This window comes from Simochromis diagramma, unplaced genomic scaffold, assembly GCF_900408965.1.
Source record: "Simochromis diagramma unplaced genomic scaffold, fSimDia1.1 OVJJ01000327.1, whole genome shotgun sequence".
Taxonomy (NCBI): Eukaryota; Metazoa; Chordata; class Actinopteri; order Cichliformes; family Cichlidae; genus Simochromis; species Simochromis diagramma.
The window spans coordinates 180,813-199,721 of NW_024386768.1; the positions used below are offsets into that span (position 1 = coordinate 180,813).

Below are 18,909 nucleotides of genomic sequence, written 5' to 3' on the forward strand. Positions count from 1 at the left end.
TCCTCCTCTGCTGAAGCTCTGCGCTCGGTGGACGAGTCACACCCGGACGGCTCATCATCTTCCCCTGAACCCTGTGAAGCACCTATCATGCCTGAACTGAGTCACACTGAAAGCAAAAGTAGAAAAGCACAAAGGTCAAAGGTAACGAGTGTGACCTGAAAGCTTCACCCTGATGATGTCAGGTCGCAGTGCTCCCTCTGTACAGTCAGGATGCTGCAGGAGAGGACGGCTTCAAATTACATGACCTTCACGTCTCCAGTCAGCAAGCAGGAAGTGAGACGATGATTCAAATGGATCCCCGTGTGAGCCGCAGTCGCTCCGTCTACAGCCCGTCCTCCCCGCCGGGCCGTGGGAGGAAGCGGCGTTGGTTTGGCATGCGAGTCTGTTTGTAGCTGCAGACGCCTCGGAGGCACCAGAGGCTCGCGCCGACCGAGTCACCGCATCCCAACCTTTAACACAAGGCCACTTTTCAACCCTGCGAGCACCCCGACGCACACACACACACACGTTTTCATATCTTAGTGACGACATCTCTTTGACATAACCCTTCCCTAGCTGATTGCCCAACCATCCAAAACCAGTGCCTGGCCCTCAGCTTGAACTCTGACCCTGACACTGAAACTGCAGTTTGAGTGTGAAAGTTAAAAGCTGTCCTGCGTCGGGGTGCGGAAGCAAAGAACGAGCTACAAGCGGAGAGAGATCGAGCTCAGGAAGCACATGTGAGGGAGCCAATCGGTGTTTAACGCTCTTTAACGACGGTTTGGACTCAGCGGGAGACGTCCACCAATAAGACTGAGGCCTGTCATGAAATCAATATCCTCAGTATCCTTATTTTCCTATCAGATTGTTTTATGTACTTTAATAATGACGGCTTGTAGAGCAAGGCCACTGTTGACTCACAAGGTGCTCAGCAGACTGAAGAACAGGAAGTCTTAGTGCACAAGTGTATTAATAGATAAGACACAATATAAGCAACGTTTGAAACTGTGACGTCTGAAGTACAGAAATAACATCATATAAGACACATGTGGAGCTAAAAATGTTAGAGCTCTTGCAGCTGGCGTTTGAGCTGTGCAGGGGTCTCTCTGGAAGACGATTGAAGAAAAAGAAACATAAATGTTTTACCACTACGAGTCGGTTTCCTCTGTTCTGTCACAGGGACAAAAGAATCGGGTTAACATGGGGACGAACTGCATACCGCGCCTCGTTTACTGATGTCGATGTGCAACAGAAAAATGAGTTTATTCAATATAATAATGAATTAAATGTATAGAAGGTGTGTGTTTGTAAATCAGAGTCGTTGGGAACCAGCAGCGTCGTGCTGCCTGCACTCAGCCCCGCCCCCTTCCTCTCTGTGAAAGCAGTGATGATGAGGAGAGAAACCTGCAGGCGAGAAAGGAAGCGATGGGATGTGAAGCCAGAAGAGGCTCTCCATGGGAAGAAATGCTAAATGAATAAATAGATTTTTGACTGAGATGAAATAATCTAAAAAGAAGAAAAGCGTTGAAGGATCATGTGATCTGGTTTTGTTTCTAAAGACGTGGCCGGGCTGCAGCGTCCAGCATCCAGGTCTGCGTCCGTTTCACTGCAGAAAAGCAGGAAATAAGTGAAAGGACCCAAAGTTCCTGTGCGCCGTTCTGACGTCACAATAGACGTAAAAGAAACATGGCTGCCACTTTTACACAGGTTACCTTAGACAGAAAGTCCGGTTTCTGACCTGTTTGGCAGCCTTAAAGGGGTCAGAGGTCACAGGAGTGTGTTCAGTTTACTCTATGTGCTCAATCGTTACTTCACAGAACAGAGAGAGTCCTCTTGGCTGGGCCTGGGGACACACAGAGGCTCCATTATGGTGTGGGTGTCCATCTTTAGTCCTCCTCACACCAATCCTCGGCTGGCAGCTTCGAGTGGCTTCAGTCAAAACGAGTGTTTGGACAAAGGCGTGTGTGCAGCTTCAGGCGGCAGCTGGACGTCGCACAGTCGCCCCTCTAAGAGCGGTGCCGCGCCGTGTGCCACGACCCCCAACCCTCCCGAGCTGCCTTACACGTCCGCGCCGCTGTTTCCAGCAGAGGTCGGAGTCATGCGGCGCTCCCAGGACTCTGCGTCAGAATCTGTGTAATAAAAACCTGCAGTGGTGTCAGGCGTCCATCGTTTAAGTACAGTCTACATTTAGCTCCCCTCTGGTGTCTGACTGCAGGTGATGTCAGCAGCTGCAGACAAAGCGCGCTTCATTCGCTGACAAAGACGTCACAGTGAGCCGGCGTCCAGTCGCTGTCTGACTGGCTGACAGCAGCGGCTCTGGCTCCTCTGACGTGGAAGCGCTGGCAGCGTCCGGTCGCTTCCTGCCCGCCCGGGAGCGGCCGGACAGCTCGGCAGGAAAGCTGCTTTCTCTGTTTCCAGGAGACGGAGAAATGCTCCAAAAAATCCAGGACAGAAACTCAGTGCTCTGACCTCTGACCCTTCACCTCCTGCTGGGTGCTGTATATTAAAGATGGAAGTCTCTGTAGTTTTTTTCTTTCACAGAGAACAAAGACGCTTTCGCGTCACGTCCTGTAGTCAGTCTCTATCGATCTGTACGGCACATATCTGTGCTTTATCAGCTTTTCAGTGTCAAAGTCCGTCAGAGCTCCAGACTGAAGTGAAACAGGTTTGTGCGTCACTGCTCGCTGTAAGCCTGAAACCTTCGAGCTGAGTGCAGGTGTGAGCTCAGACTTGTGTCAAGCCAGCCTCCATTTGTTTTCTGTTGCCTGTGTATTCAAAGTATTACGGGACTGGATGTGGAAACCGGATTTCAAAATAAAAGCCAACTTCCAGTGAATTAACAGATATGTTAAGAACATAATAACATATAATTTAGGCTTGTTTACAAACTCTAATGTTAGATCTACATGACACATTGCGCCCTAATAGCGCCCTGTCAATATCAAGGCCATCTTATTTTGGATTTCAAAGTAAAAGCCCTGTGAATTTTCATTTTTGAACTACTCTTTCAGTGACTTCAGAATGCTCTTAAGAGCAAAAGTCATATTTCCAAAGAGTAGTTGCATTTTGTATCAACACTATCCCACCACAGAAATTTGAAATTGCCCATATTTGACTTACTCTTCTAAGGATTTCAAAACTCTTGTTTCCACAGGATAATTTCACTCTGTATTTACAGTATACAGCACCACAGTGACACCATGTCAATATCAAGTCAGTCTGATTTTACTTTCCAAAATAAAAGCCTTTTCAAATTGCCCATATATGACTTACTTTTGTAACGATTTCGAAATGCTTTAAATAGAACAATTCCTGTTTCCACAGGATGAATACATGTTAGATTAAAAGTATTCAACCTCGCCATGTTACCATGTCAATTTCAAGTCATTCTGACGTTGCCTTCCTAAATAATGGCCTGTTAAAAATGCCCATAATTTACCTAACTTTCAGTGATTTCAGAATGCTCTAAAAATGAAAATTGCTGTTTCCACAGGATAATTTCACGTTAGATCAACAGTATCCAACCCCGACAGTAAAACCATGTAAATTTCAAGTTGCTCTGATTTTGCCTTTCAAAGTAATGGCCCGTTGAAATTGCCCATGTATGACCCACTCTTTCACTGACTCCAGAATCCCATTAAAAGCAAAGTTGCTGTTTCCACAAGATCATTTCACTCTACATTGACAGTGTACAACCCCACAGTTTTATCACGTCAGTATCGTGATTATAATTGTTTATTTGGTACTTTTAATAATTAAACGCGGATGCTGTTAACAGGACAATTACTGTTTCCACTAAGTAATTGGAGTTAATGCAAACCATACACAACCTCTACAGTGGTAACATCTCTGTAGCGACTTCCACAGTCGCTACAGGCCGGGGATGGAGCCTGCCTGTTTGCCTGACGCGCTGACAAAGTTACGCAATAATGCGAGAGATGGAATAGTTTGCTCGTTTAATTAAAGTGCTTTGCGATTTTTACTTACAACATCACAGGCTCTAATATAACGAAGCGAACATATAATGCAGCGGTCAACAAAAACTACGGCTACCCAGCCCTCCTCTCTGTCAAAATCAAAACCAGTGAATGACAGACTGACAACGCCCATTATGTCACCGCTAGCACCCACGTGACTCCCATAACAACCAAACAAATAAAAAACCCAGTGATCATCAAAATCCAATACATTCAATTATGGCTCCTACAATCTCAAATCAATCTCGTTTTGCATTTCAGAGTAAAAGCCTTTTGCCTTTGTTTATAGGAGCTTGTCTTTCCATAACTTCAGAATGGCATTAAATGGAAAGTTCCAGCTTCCATGAATTAATACCAGCTCATGCCAACACATATCATTGCATATAATCTAACATAATCTTGAATACACAGGGAAGGTAAAACAAAGTGGAGGCTGGCTTGACACCAGTGAGCTCAGCGGCTTTAAACACACAGCTGCGTGCAGCTCGTCTGTGACCCGAGAGCTGAGGTTCAAAGGTCAGGAGGGTTCGGGGACATCCGATAAACTGCACGTTTAAAGCACGCTCACATGCAATGTCCTGATCTTGAAATCAGCTCCTGGAGCTGTGATGTCCTCATCTCGTTTTTAATGTTGGCAAACTTCCTGCAGCGCAAACCGACGAGCACCAACTCAACTGCTGCAGCTGAGTGCAGGAAGCACAGGTGAGCAGCTCACCGACAAACCGGAAAGCGCGCGCGCGCGCGCACACACACACAAACACACACACACACGTTTTCATATCTTAGTGACGACATCTCTTTGACATAACCCTTCCCTAGCTGATTGCCCAACCATCCAAAACCAGTGCCTGGCCCTCAGCTTGAACTCTGACCCTGACACTGAAACTGCAGTTTGAGTGTGAAAGACGGCTCGTGGGGACGGAACTGTTGGTCCCCATAAACTTCCAATGTTTGGTCCCCACAAAAATATGTAAACACGGAGACTCACACACCGAGTTCACGTAAAATGCTCACCTGTAGATCCCGATGACGTTTCAGTAGCTTGCAGTGACGTAGTGGCAGTTGTCTGAGTGCGCACACCGATAATTAGCCGAGCGCTCGCGACGCAGATCTGTCCGCAGTACAACGGTCGTCAGCGAGTAAAATGACATCATTGTGCACTCAGTCCACTCCTAACGGTTCACAGCCCCGCGGCACTATGTGAAATGCAGTTCCGGGTATTTACAACACTGAAAAAGCTTTTTCTTATTTTTGTGGCTTTAAACAAACAAATAAAGAAGATGCGTCGTCTTTGCTTCATTTGCTCTTTTTACTAGTTTATAAATATTTATTTTAAACTAATTACTGAAAACTTCAGTTAACGCCATCATCTGATCAGTTCATCCAAACAATAATAATCACCTACAGTATTAGGAACATTGTTTTAAAAGCTGGAAGCTGAGTATTAAAAAGAAGCATCTAATACACCGAATAATGTATAACATCGTCCATGTGGAAAAGTAACGTCCCAGGCATCAATAAGACCCAACGTCTGCTAATTAAATGTTATTATGAAGTATAAGATGAGTACGGAGCCCCGCAGGGACATTGGAGAAAAAAAGATGAAGATGAGCAAAGTTCATCTTCATCTTTTTTCCTCCAATGTCCCTCGCGGGGCTCCGTAGATGAGTATTTAACTCAGATTGCAACTGCAACTGAGAGCATTAAATAATAATTTGCAATAAAGTAATTTACTAACTCGCTTTGTAATTTAGAAAATATTAGAAAAACACAGAAAAAAGAATTAAATAAAAAAATTATTTTTAAAATTTTACTGGTGAAAATAAACATTTAATGAATAGTAATAAATTTCCCCTCAAATATTCAAATAACATTCTTACACAGATCAGAAAAACATGTCCAAAGATTTATTTATTTTAATTACTAAAAGATAAAGCTGACTGTTATTGACCAATTATATGACCAAAAATATTAATTCATTCAATTTTATTTGTATTGCACCAAATCACAACAGGCATTTTATATTCTCAGGTAAAGACCCTACAATAATAATGAGCCAGCGTTTTGGCGACAGTGTGAAGGAAAAACAGGAAGAAACCTCCGGCAGAACCAGAGAGGGGCGGGGCCATCTGCTTAAATCTCAAATTCATGAATTATCAGAATATGTAATTAAATGTTTTCTGAAAAATTTACGAAAAACATTTTTTAAATGGTGTAAATAATATTGTATGAAAATATGAACAATATTCATGAAAATATATATCAAATATAATTCTATACAATCAGACCACAAGAGTCGCCCCCTGTTGGCTTCTCTGTAGAACTGACAGCTGCATCCATCTTTTAACTACAGTCTGAGAAAAACTACTCAAACTATGGAGGACTGAAGATCAGCTGCTCATATTTATGAAGCAAAATAATTTTTAAAAATGAGAAATTTCTCAAAAATATGAATTTAAATTCAGACAAATATAAAAAATAAAGTCAGGCTGATCGTTCCCATCATGGCATATTTATTTCTGCATTAAACATGAGCAAAAAAACCTTTATAATAATTATAAAACACAGGCTTAGGAAGGAGCTGAAAGCAGCAGTCGATCATGCAGCTGTTAAAACGCCTCTGAAGCTTTGGCCGAAGCTGAACTGCTCCTGCAGAACATCAGTGGAAAATGGCATCAGGAACATAAAATAGATCATTGGCTGCACTAAAGACTGAACAAATATGGCAAAAGTACAGCGTGGCGTCGCAGGATAGCACCTTTTTCTTCGCATTCGATCATTTTGGCACAATCATCCAATTCAAGAGAAAAACACTGTCCTTTAAAAACAGGCTCGGCAGCATTTACAGTATGTACAGTCACCACAGTATAGACCGTGTGCAGCAGGGCATTTCTAATAGAAATATAAAGCCTTTATACATCCTCACACTCCAGCTTTTCATTCCTGTCAGGCACAACACTGAATAAGCCGCTGGCAGATGAGCTAAAGCAGAGAGCAACGATTGTTCCCGATGTGAAACTGTCTGTTATCGTGGCAACAAGCGCTTCATTATCACATGGAACAAGCGCAGCTCGGAGCGGGAGGCTCCCAGCCGAGCACGGACACGTGAAAGCAACACAACGGCACACGCTCAGCTCGTCTTCCATCGCTTGTTTTTGTGCTTCTTGTTTCGCCGCCTCCCTGTGGACGTTTGTTTCTTGGTGGTGAGCCTGTGTCTCCGTGGAGGTCGTGGGTCTCTCGGAGCATTTGGGCGTCGTTTTGCATCGATTTGGGACGTTTTGAAGCACTTTGCGGTCATTTTTGTTCAGTTGGGTCGAGATTAGGTTGCAACCCATTCACACAGAGACCAGAATACCATAGCAGTCAGATCAGGCCTCTTACAGAGAGTTTGTCTTAGTAAGATTTCCAGTTGAGCTGGTGGATGTTAAAAGGTCATGTGACATTTTCTCTGGTCTGCAGAGACCTTCATCTTCATAACGTGTGTTTCTGTAGCTCCTTTAAATGCAGCTGATGATGAGCTTTCGTACGTTCCCGAGCAGAACGAGCAGACTGCAGGCTGAAGCTCTGTGGAGAAACGCTTCTTCAGTCTATCTCAGTCGCCGTGGGCTCTCGGCTCGACCACCTTCGATTTGTCCAAAGGTTTCACGATCCAAAGTTTGGACCTGTAAAAGGATTGCTGTGAAACTTTAGCTTAATATGTTAAATATTTATTTTCACCCACTGTGAGGTCATGTTTGTCTTGTATCCGACTGCCAATCATCGGAAATGAGCTAGAAATCCCCTTTTCACAAGTCTTAATTGCTTTGCTAAGTTTATTTGTCATATGAAAAGTTTTATATCATTATGTCTGTGAAGGTTCTCACCAGGTCACGGTCGTCTAAGGAGCTCGCAAAGAAAAGCGACTGGCCTCCAGGTTTCCAGACGTTTCACCTCTCAGAGCAAATGTTGGAGAGTCCCACTACTTGTATGTTTAGCATTTAACAGTTTTGGAGATACTCATATTCAAACATGGCCTCAGATTTCAAACTGCAAACAAAGATAAAAGCTGCTGGAAGTAAGTCTACAGAGCCATTTTTAAAATTCTATATCTTGAAACATTTTTGATATATGAAGCTAAAATTTCACAACAAACATTTTGGTGGCCGTGCAGAAAGTGTTCCCAGAACCTGATGACTGAACGAGCCAAAGGCCACTGAAGGTCAAGATGCGCTCACATGGCTCGTTTGGGTTTTCTTGAGTTTTTAGTGGAATTTTTGGGATGTTTGATTTTCTGCCTCTTCACACCAATTGGCTGCTTTTGTTCTTCCAGCTGAATTTGGTGGCAGTAATTGTGACGTCACGGCTTTTCTGAATTCAGCGTCTACCCTTGTTTGGCTGCACACCACATCTTTCAGCAGCACAGGATCTGCATGTTACACATCAGGGTAGAATTCTGCGTTGACGTCAACGCTGTGCAGCACGCATTTCTGATCAGCCGCCGACATCCTGTTCAACACCTCAGCCGAGAGCGAGTAGCTGCTGCCGGACTTTTCCTCGAACCAGCTGTCCAATGCTCGCTTCCCGTCAAAGTTTGCGATGGGCGGTCCATTAACAGCCACGGTCAGCAGATCGTTCATCTGTTCCAGGGTCAGCCGGGAGCGGTTGTTCTTGCACATTTTCTGCAGAGACCCTCGGCCCTTATCGCAGCAGGCCGTGGAGCTGGGCAGGACCCTGACGACCTGCACGATGCGGTTCAGCAGCGGGAAGCGTTGCTTGTACCTGCAGATGTGGCCGATCACCTCTTTAAAACCGTTCATACTGTAGTAGTCTGCTTTCAGATCCTTCCACTCCACCACCAGGCTGCCTCTGGCCTCCGTCTGGGAGACCTCCTGGGCTGCGGTGGGAATCGATTCCAGGTGGTTGAATATAATCTTGATTTCCTCGTCCCCGTAGGCTTGCAGGTCCTCGTGGTTGCTGGGCCAGGTGGACAGGTCCAGCACCTTGCAGGCTTTGGCAAATGAGCAGCTCTGCAGGTCCAACCTCTGAGACAGGATGCTTTGGCTCCTGTTGCAGATCTTTTCTCTGATGGACTGAAACTTGGACTCTGCAACGCGCAGGTTCTTCAAGGCAACTCCGTTGAAACTTTCTCTGAAATTTTCCTCAAACTCCTGCAGATATTCTCCAGGGCAGTCCACCAACTGGCCTATCTCCTGAATGGCCTCCTCTATCTTGGCTTCCACCTGCGACACCAGCAGGTACTCTCCCTGAAAGGTGAAGGCCAATCGTGACAGGATAGCTATGATGTCGAGCAGGAAGTAGATGAGCTTCACTGACTGATAGTCCATGAGGAACTGGAGGAGGGTGAGCGCGATGGCCGCAGCGTCAGCCCTCTGTGTCTGGCTACTGATCTCCTTAAGGTGTGCAACGACCTCCAGGTAATCCTTGATGAGCGCATTAAGGACGTTCGGCTCTCCTATGATCCAGCGTATGGCTCTGATGTCTCCTAGGAACTCCGTCTCCTCTGACAGTGTTGGCGCAGTGGATCGCAGTTCGGCCATCATGCGAGGGGAGTAGCGGTAAAAACTGAGAAGCTGTTTGAGGTTGTTTTCCAGGTCCTCCAGGCAGGAGAGCTCCTTTCCACTGATGGCATCCAGAACTTCCAGATGTGGTCGATGGATCATGATGGGAAGACAGAGGATCCAGGGAAAGGTTTTTTGGACAGCTATATAAAGGTTTGCTCTCATTCCTGAAGAGATGTTGGTGCCGTCCACCCCCAAACCGACCACCAGCAAGTCCTGAAACCGGAGGCCTAGGACACCAAAGGCACGATCCATGACCTGGAGATACCCATCCACATTGGCCACGGTCAGTCTTTGCAAGGACAGGAACTCTGTGTTTGGGGAGCCCTCGTTGGTAACGAACTGGACGTAGACCGCCACCATGTCGGAGAAAAGGTCATCGTTTTGGGCGTCCATTATGACGCTCAGGAAGGGAGACAGACGCATCTTCTCTGCGAGATCCTCCTTCACAGCCCGGGCGATGTGGTGGATTAGGATCTGACAGTCGCCTTCATTCATATACTGATCTACCACTTTGAGCTCGCACTTCTTCAGGAGCTCTGCCAATGAACGGAGGTCGGAGAAGGGCCGCCCTTCTAGGGCCAGGTGGTACGCTGCGTTGAAGAGAAGCATCATGTTCTTGCACATTTCCTCGGTCTTTTCCGGATGCATGCGCAGCTTGTACAGCTGCAGACACTTCTTGTGGAGGTTGCTCTGGCTGTGCAGCTTGATGGTGTGGATCTTGAACTGCTTGGAGCCGATAATGAAAGCTGAGGTGCGGGATGACTGGACGGTGTACTGGCGGCACACGTGGCACCACATCTCATTCAGGGTTGGCGAGTAACGGAGGAACCAGAACTTTTTCAGCCACTCCTGCTTGAAGCGTCGAATCCGTCTGCCTCCTGCGGAGGAAAGCTTCGACGAGTCCTCGGGCGATATCACAAGATCTGCGGCGATGGACTCATCGGCAGAGTCCACGTCCTGCTCGTCTTCGTCCAGAACCACCTGAGTGGGTGTCAAGGGCTCCATCCCTGCAAAGAGAAACTTATTCAACTTCTGAGAGTAACCAGCATTAAAGTCACATCAAATGTCTAATATCATACAGAGTGAATGACTTTATCAAGCAGCTGAGCAGATTTCTGGGGCTGCACAGCTCATCTCAACTGCTCTGCTGTAAACACAGTGGGGAGCATCAACGTGAGCGCTCCACAACCATTAGACAGGATTCACACGTGCTTAGAGCACTCCTCGCGTTTGGCAGATATCTTTGCTGTCATGATCGTCATAGTAGAACCACTCCACAGCTCACAGGACAGCCAGCTCCTCAGGACGGCACTCGGCTGCATGTTCATTCACATTTCTGACAGAAGACAGAGGCGGCGGCCTCGGCACCGACCATCAGCTGAGCTAGCGGTCTGTGACAACCAGTGTTGGTCAAGTTACTTGAAAAAAGTAATCAGTAACTAATTACTGATTACTTCCCCAAAGAAGTAATCCCGTTACTTTACTGATTACTTATTTTCAAAAGTAATTAATTACTTAGCTACTTAGTTACTTTTTAAAAACACGATTTACAACCTGAAGAGGTGATAAAGCGATAGATCTTTCAGCCCAATTCTACTTTTTCTGCATAATCCATCATACAAAATGTAATCAGATGGAAAAGTCTCTTTATATAACTTGTTTTATTAGTTTTAATCTTTTAACTTTATGCATTAAGCAAACATTAAATTATCTGCAACATTCTCTGACTGGAAGAAATTAGTTTAACATTTAAACCTATTTTCTGCACATTCCAGCACATAAAATAAAATATTTTTTGTGTTTACACTCAGTCTTTCAAATAGATGCAAGTAAAACACAGCAGAAAATAAATAAAGTCACAGACTCAGCGGTCCTGTTGCTCTATTTTCACCTGTAAAGCAGGAGTGGGGTAGGCGGAGGTTTACCCTGGTGCAGGTGTGCCGCGGTCAGTGGAAGAATCCGCGAGTTTCTCTGTGAGTTTCCCATTACGTCGTAGCTACTTGGTGCTTGCTCGGAAGTTTAGGGTTTTTTTCGCTGTAAAAAGAAGTTTTCTTCCCACGCACAGCGGACACTAATGTTTTTGTCACTTTGTATGGAATCAAACTCAAAGTAAGGTCAGTACTTCCACGCTTTAAACGCTGCACGCTCATACTCTCTCCGCAGTTACAAGTAACGCGTTACTGCCCATCTCTGGTGACGACCACGCAACGTGCTGACAAACTGCAGCAGCTAGCAGCAGTGCTGGCACGTTTGAATAAACTGTCTGGCATCACAATCTGCATGAAATCACTGAACTGAACCAAGAACCGTCTAGAACAAAGGTCCCCAACCCTTTCTGCGCCACGGACCAGTTTATGCCCGACAATATTTTCACGGACTGGCCTTTAAGGTGTTGTGGATAAATACAATAAAATAAAAGCAGTACCGGCACCAAAAAAAGAAGATTTATTCATAACCCACGGGAAAGACCCAGGGAAAGCGAGTTAACAATAAAAACGATTAAAAAAAAATAACGATAAGAACCCTGAAAACCGTGAATTTCACACCCGAGCCTCAACTCTCGCGGCCCGGTACCAAACGACTCGCGGCCCGGTCTAGAAAACTTTCTCCAACTTTCTGTCCCAACAGAGAGTTTTTCCTCCTTTCAGTGGTGAACTTGGGCGGACTTCAGGGGGGCTCCTGCAGCGACACACATCGCTGATCGGTGGAGTTTTCTCTCATTCACACTCACCAGTCAGTGGGCGGGATGTACTGATCTGTATTAGACTGCATTTTACTTGCAAGGTGTTCCTAATAAAGTGGCTGATGTGTGCAAAAGTCTGCAGGTATTAACTAATGTGACTAATCTTTGTGGGACTGTGGTGGAAACAAACAGCCAAACGAACCTTCAGAGTCTTTTTTGTGTGAATGTGGCTTCAGATGGTGATCGAAACAAACACGCCTGCTAGACTCTGCACGTCAAACACAGCCACACTGCAGAGCGGTAACGCCGCTGCGCTGCAGAGAACATCTGCCCTCCTGCTCTCTCACATACCTTGAAAATCCTCGATGGGGCCTTGCTCGGGGTGCGGTGGGGCCTGATCGCGTTGAGTCTGTTCGGACGTCGCCGGAGCAGCAGCGTCCCCCTGTTCTCCTCGGAGACGGGACAGCTCCTCCTCCAGTTCCAGGATCCTCCTCTTCAGCTTCACACAGTTGGGGCAGAATGAGGTGGAGGGTTTCTCTGTGCTCTGGTTCTCCTCCTCCTTCTCTTCCACCTTCAGGTTGGGAACGCCAAAGCCGCTCTCAGAGGAATCAAACCCCGAAACCAGGGCTGGTACTTTATACTCGCTGGTTTGGCCAGACCGGAACCTGAATTTACCAGAGTCCTCCAAAGAAGCTTCTAGGACGTCTTTGAAGATGAGGTCGATCTTCTTTCTCTTGGCCGGAGGCTGACCGTCGGATTCTTCGCTCGGCTGTTTGCTCAGTTTGCCCTGCAGAGCTGACTGCAGGCACGGGGACTTGAAGTCTTTCCCAGGACCTGAAAGAAAACCGTTTTTGAGGTATTTAAAGCCCCTAAAAGTGGGTTCAAAGTGCTCTACAGGTGACAAAGTGATCCACAGAAAGACTCCAGCACCCAGGAGAGCAACAGCGAAACAGCGCCGCCTGCTGGAGAGCTAAGAGCAGGACATCTGAATCGGAATAATCCCTGAGGAGTCTATGTAGGTCACACTCGCTCCAAGACGACAACAGTAACAGACTGAACTAATTAAATAATGCAACATATTACAAAGTTTACAAAATATAAGAAATGTCTCTAATTACAAATATCCAGAATATTACAGAGGGGACATATATATGACGCACAAAAGGGAGATTTCATCCAAATTCCAAATGTATGAAGAGATTTTAAAACTCATCATATATTTTCAGTGACTGCGTCTCCTGTTACCTGCTGTAATATTTCACCCGACTGCCTCCTCACCTGTGTCCAGGTTGCGGTCGATGCTCTCCTGAGAAACGCAGTGAAGTCGTCTGATGTAATCGTCGCTGTACCAGACCCTCAGCTTCTCTCCGGCCGCCAGCGCCCGGCAGACTCTGAAGTAGATGTTTTTACCGTGCTGAAACGCCGTGAGGTTCCTGTCGCTCTCCTCCGACGAGGTCCGCACGTACCTGGTCAGAGACAGAAAAGCCGAGGGTCGTTTCTCCAGGACAGACTGTCATGGATCAGTCTGACCTCTGAGATGTAACTCAGTAACTCCTGCAAATCAGATTTACTGTGGTATTGTGGTTTTAATGAGGTGATGAATGCGTTGCCAAGCACCCAAATTTAAAATGAAATTAAAGAGAAAAAAAGAGATGTATGAAAGGTTGTTGGCTCAGTAGAAGAGAACCCGTCGGTACAACTGAAACAAACGCCGGCGGTGATGGATGACGTTAACCTCAGACTAAAGTTCACCTCATCCAGTTGGCTTTGGTCTCATCGCTGCCATCGATGGACTGGTAAGTGTTGTGCACATCAACAATCTGAAAACGGGAAAGTAAACAGATTCAGACGTCCCGGAACAAAAAGAAAGTAGTTGTATACTGGTTGTATACTGGTTGTACACTGGTGTGTGGCGAGCTTACGATCCATGAAAAGAATCCTGAGGATCTGTCCTTGGACACCAGCTCTCCCTCATACGGCCCAAACAGCGCCCCCTTGGGGTAGATCGCGTCCACGCAGCGAACATCTACCTCGTCTCCCTCGCTGAACACCTCTAAACCCGATGGGACCGTGAGCGCCGCCCTGTTGGCCGTCCCCGGGGCTGCGTGCGTGTCCCGGACGAACAGCGGGGGCCCGTGAGACGGACACTCCTTCTGGAAATAGTCCTGACACTCCTCACAGACTGAAGGACAAACCCAGCAGATAAAGGTTATCTCCAAATCTTCTTCTTTAATAACAGGATTATTACTTTAGGAAGATTTGAGAAGAAAATCCTGAGATACAGATGTTGTTGAACCAGAGCAGAAGTGCAAATAATGACATCATCAAATCAGGTGCGGACAAAGGGAAAATCCAACAAACTCAGTGAAGTCCCAGAAGGTTGATTCTGTTCATCTGGATGTAGGTCATGAAACCGACCTGACAGCACGCTGTTCGTCAGTGGTGCTGGTGTCAGCTATTATGCACATGTTCTGTTTATAAGGGTGGAGACCTGCAGTCAGCTGATGATGATGAAACGTTTCTCCCACTGAAAACGTCCAGATGAACAGGATCAGCCTTTTGGGATTTCCTTACCCGGATGACTGAGCGCGCATCGAGACGTCTCAGTGAAGATCTAAAAGCAGAACTGTTGGCTTACAAGTTTCTCTGAGCCGTTTCTGAACAAGGTTCAAAATCACACAAGTTACTCAGATCTGTCCCCACTGAGGTCTGGGAGAGACCCAGACTGCCCCCCTCAGATGACAGGAAACTGTTAGGATGTTCAGGAACACCCAGGATCAAGCCTGCTGTGGACTGGAATCTGCTGGAACACCAGTGTCACTTCCACAGTGAAGCCAGTCTCACATCTCCAAGGACCAAGAAAGAAGCTCCTGCTCCAAAATCAACGAGGTCAACTGAAATCTGCAGCACATGGACGAGCCAAACGGCCTCTGGAGAAAAGTTTGATGGTCGGACGAGACAAAGATGGAGCTGATTGGAGGAGCAAAGGTGAGGCTTTCAACCCTGAGAACACTGCAGCTGTGACGCATGGCGGTGGCAGCATCACGCTCTGGGCTGTTTTATCCAGACAGGATTAAGTCAGAAGACTGCTGATGGTGTCTGATCGCAACTTGCTAAATGACCAAACATTACATAGGGTCTGTATATATTTGAGCCTATACGTGAACTTTGGACCAGAGAAACTTGTTCTTTAAAGTCTTTAAAGCTGTACAATCCAAAGAAACTGTTCAAAGAAATGATTGAAAGCCCAAAATGATCCTGACACTCACGTCCGTCACGAGAGGACAGAAAGTTTTTACCAAATCTTTGAGTGTTTGAGGTAAAACGTTTGTGGCTGGCAGCACAATCAGAGGCTTTTCTAACATGTTCTGATAGAATCAGACCACTGAACAAATACACGTGTGCAGGAAACGCACGAGCAGCTCCACGTGTCAGCGTGATAATGACGACATGTTAGGGCTCAGACCGCGAGCACGTGCCTGGAAACATTCAAATATTCATTATTCAATCAGCCACATCAAGCTCTAGGGACAAATCAGGGAGCAGACGTGAAGCTTACACCAGAGGTCCAGCGAGTTCTCGCTCATGGTGGAACCATGATGGTGAAACCCGGTCCGTCGTCCACTTCACACCCGTCTGTGGAAAATAAACACAGTCGTTAGAGCGTCACAGGAGGCGCTCGTTGCTCCCGCAGCACGTTCAGTTTATCAGATATTCATACTCGTGTTTCTCTTCACAAACTGAAGCTCCGTTTTTCAGAATCGGGGACAGGTGAAGGTCACAGGTATGAGCTCTCAGACTGAAACGTGGTTTAAGCGTTTCTTTGTATCGTTCACATTTTTCCACACCAGCTACGTGTCATCAAAGTGCTGCGGGAGTCCCACGCGCCGCCGCTCCGTCATCGAGCACGGGAATCATTCTGGATCCAAATGTTCATTTCATACCAAAACAAAAGCTCATTTCCTGGAATCGTTTTCTAATAATAAGAGAAAAAAGCAGAAACTTAAGCTGTACGAACAGCGTGTGCCTCAGACTTGACCTCTGAGGCATCGTCCCGGTGACTGGGGTAAAGCTCAGGGGAAAATGTGCATTTTTGAGAATAAAGTTAAAAAAAAGAAAAAACTGGGTGTGCTTGACTTCTCAAGACTAACCTGGAAAGACATTTGCATATGTGGACTGCTGGGAATATTCTCTATGTAACGGTATTGTTCCAAACATTTTTCATGGAACCCAATAATGATTTTCAGCGAATTTTCCCAACATCTCCGACCCAGCTGCTGATTTATTTTTTAGCCTGAGCGCTGCTGATGCACCTACACGTCCCGGTTATACTGTCACAAAACAAACAGAAGCTGGCCAATCAGACGAAAGCGTTCTGTTAGAGAATACAGGAGCAGGGCCAGTGTAACACAAAGAAGGATTATTCTGAACAGTGAATCATGCAAAGCTGCAGAGCCTGCAGTAAACACTCTGAAGGGTCCTGCTGCTGCTGCTTCATGCATCCCATAATAACCCTGCTACAGCCACACTCTACCTGGAAAGATAACAGTCAATCACCTGCGTGATAAGAACACGGGATTATCTGACTGAAATACAAAGCAGCTGTGGGTGTGATCAAGTATTGATCTACGGCATCGATCAGGGACAGATGCCCGGGATCAGTGTGTGGGTCTCGGACGGATCTGCCCCTCCGTGGCTTCACGAAGCTCCGACAAAGAAACTCTGAACGTACGCTGCGAGGTCCATGGACACGTGAACGCCGCAGACTAAAGTTGCCTTTAACTTTGCCCAGGTTAGCGGCCGACAGGAGTGGGTTACCGCAGAGAGCGCGTTCGGGCTCGGATCTGCGCCACGCTTTCTCCGCTTCAATCTGCAGGCAGCTGGCAATCTGCCTGCAGTTTTCGGAAGCCATTTTCACTGGCCACAGTGGCCACCGACACGGACCCACCTTCGTGCAGACACGCAGCGGGGACTGGGAGCCTCTCCCCGGGATGAACCGCGCTTTCTGCCCCCTCCCCCGTCCGCTGGCTCCGCCGCTGCCCGCAGATCACAAGTTTGGCGTTAATTTTTGCACCGACTCAGTCGCCTCCCCCGAGCTGTGACCACCATTTTTTATCACAGGAAATGACATGGAAAAACGGAAGAAAGCAAGTGCGCAAAAATTAAAGTTCACCGAATGCCTGCGGAGGCTGGAGGCCGGGAGAGGAGGCGGGCAGGCGGCTTTGGGTGCAGCTCAGTCCGCCTGTCAGCGCTCATCCCCGGCCAGCTGCAGACTGCAGACCCGCCGAGGATCCCGGGCTCACCGGGTCACCCCCCCACCACCACCACACACACACACACACACACACTTAATTCCCTTTCTTAAGCGAAGGAAAAATACATTTTTTAAATGCAACTTCACCGCCTCCATCACTGGGACATTTCTGTCTCGTGGAAGGATCGATACAGCTGATCAGCTGTGAGACACACTGATGACAAAACTTATCAGCGTACAGAAACAAGGCCGACACATGGTTCATCATCTCCATCGGCCCTCCCCATAAGTGACACTTGGTACGTTCCAGCTGGGATGAAAGATGCTGAGGTTTCCTTCATTTATTTACAGACATTAGAAAAATGTCCATCTCCACCACTGGCCTCCACCCCCTCCTCAGTCACTCCAACCCTCTGCACGTCCTCCTTCACCACATCCATGAACCTCCTCCGAGGCCCTCCTCTTCTCCATCTTCATCATCCTTTGTCTAATAAATCCAGTCTCCCTCTGCACATGCTGACCTCCACCAAACCATTCATGGCTGACACTGGTCTCCACCCTGCCTGCACTCCCTTCTTCAACTGCCTGTGGATGGTTGACCTCCACCTTCCAGCTGTCCTTTCTTATGCTTTCTCTGGATCCACAGAGACACAGAGCAGCTCCTCCTGAGCTTCTCTAAGCGTCTGATGGATGGAGGCTTGTTGGTGTTTTGATGCCCCGGTCAGGCGGGTTGGCTCCTCAGGTCTACAACACCTCCAGCGGCATTAAACCTCCACCTCCGACAGGGGGCGCCACTTAGCGACGTCTCATCTTTTAGTGCCGTTACACATTCGGGCGAACATTTGCCGGTTTGTTCAGCCTGATATGGAAAAAGTTCGATCGTGTTTTCAGCAGTTTGTTCCGCCGCGTCCACGAGGCTCGGGGTAAATGTCTGCGGAGCTCAGTGAAAAAAAAGCAAATCCATAGCAGAGGATGGTTTCGATCCATCGACCTCTGGGTTATGGGCCCAGCACGCTTCCGCTGCGCCACTCTGCTGCTCGTGAGAGAGGCCTCACGGGTCTGTATATAAAGATCACACACCACGACGCTCGTATCTGATTGGTGCTTTTCTCCTTTGGCGGGTTTCAGATACGGGAGTTTAGTTTTTAGGGTTTGGCCAGTTCGCCACACGCTTCAGTCCGGGAAGCACACGGGCACGGAGCCGCGGGACGACTAACCACAGGAAGTCATCGTCGTTGTTTAAAACCGGACTCGGGATTCAGTCAGAGCTGAACTCTCGTGTTTTTACAGTGTGTGTGACGAGCACCTTCCTTTGTGTCCGATCTCCAGCGAGAATACCCGAGCAGGCTCCCGATTAGAAACGAGAAAAAAGCAAAACATTTTTATCTTTTCTCACATCCACAGCGATGGCTTTGTGTTTGAGTCTCAGACAGCAGCTCCACATCGGCTAATTTA

General features: G+C 47.0%; 1 protein-coding gene and 1 non-coding gene across 5 annotated transcripts; both read right to left on the reverse strand.

Moving 5' to 3' along the window:
• Nucleotides 1-6,446: 6,446 nt before the first annotated feature.
• On the reverse strand, nt 6,447-17,477 carry prdm11 (PR domain containing 11). 4 transcript variants are annotated; one of them, XM_040036864.1, is made up of 7 exons: nt 17,149-17,477; nt 15,760-15,836; nt 14,123-14,382; nt 13,953-14,020; nt 13,479-13,666; nt 12,552-13,034; nt 6,447-10,524 (listed from the first exon to the last, which is right to left on the reverse strand). In XM_040036864.1, exons 2-7 carry the CDS (start codon nt 15,785-15,787, stop codon nt 8,369-8,371), a joined length of 3,183 nt encoding a protein of 1,060 aa, XP_039892798.1. In that variant the 5' UTR covers nt 15,788-15,836; nt 17,149-17,477; the 3' UTR covers nt 6,447-8,368. The 4 variants fall into 4 exon arrangements, with proteins under 4 accessions (XP_039892798.1, XP_039892817.1, XP_039892811.1 ...); XM_040036883.1 differs by lacking the exon at nt 17,149-17,477 and adding an exon at nt 16,352-17,142 and having other exon boundaries at nt 15,760-16,176; XM_040036877.1 differs by lacking the exon at nt 17,149-17,477 and adding an exon at nt 15,922-17,142.
• Nucleotides 17,478-18,417: 940 nt separating this feature from the next.
• On the reverse strand, nt 18,418-18,489 carry trnam-cau. The gene has a single exon. It is a non-coding gene; the product is annotated as a tRNA-Met (tRNA).
• Nucleotides 18,490-18,909: the final 420 nt, after the last annotated feature.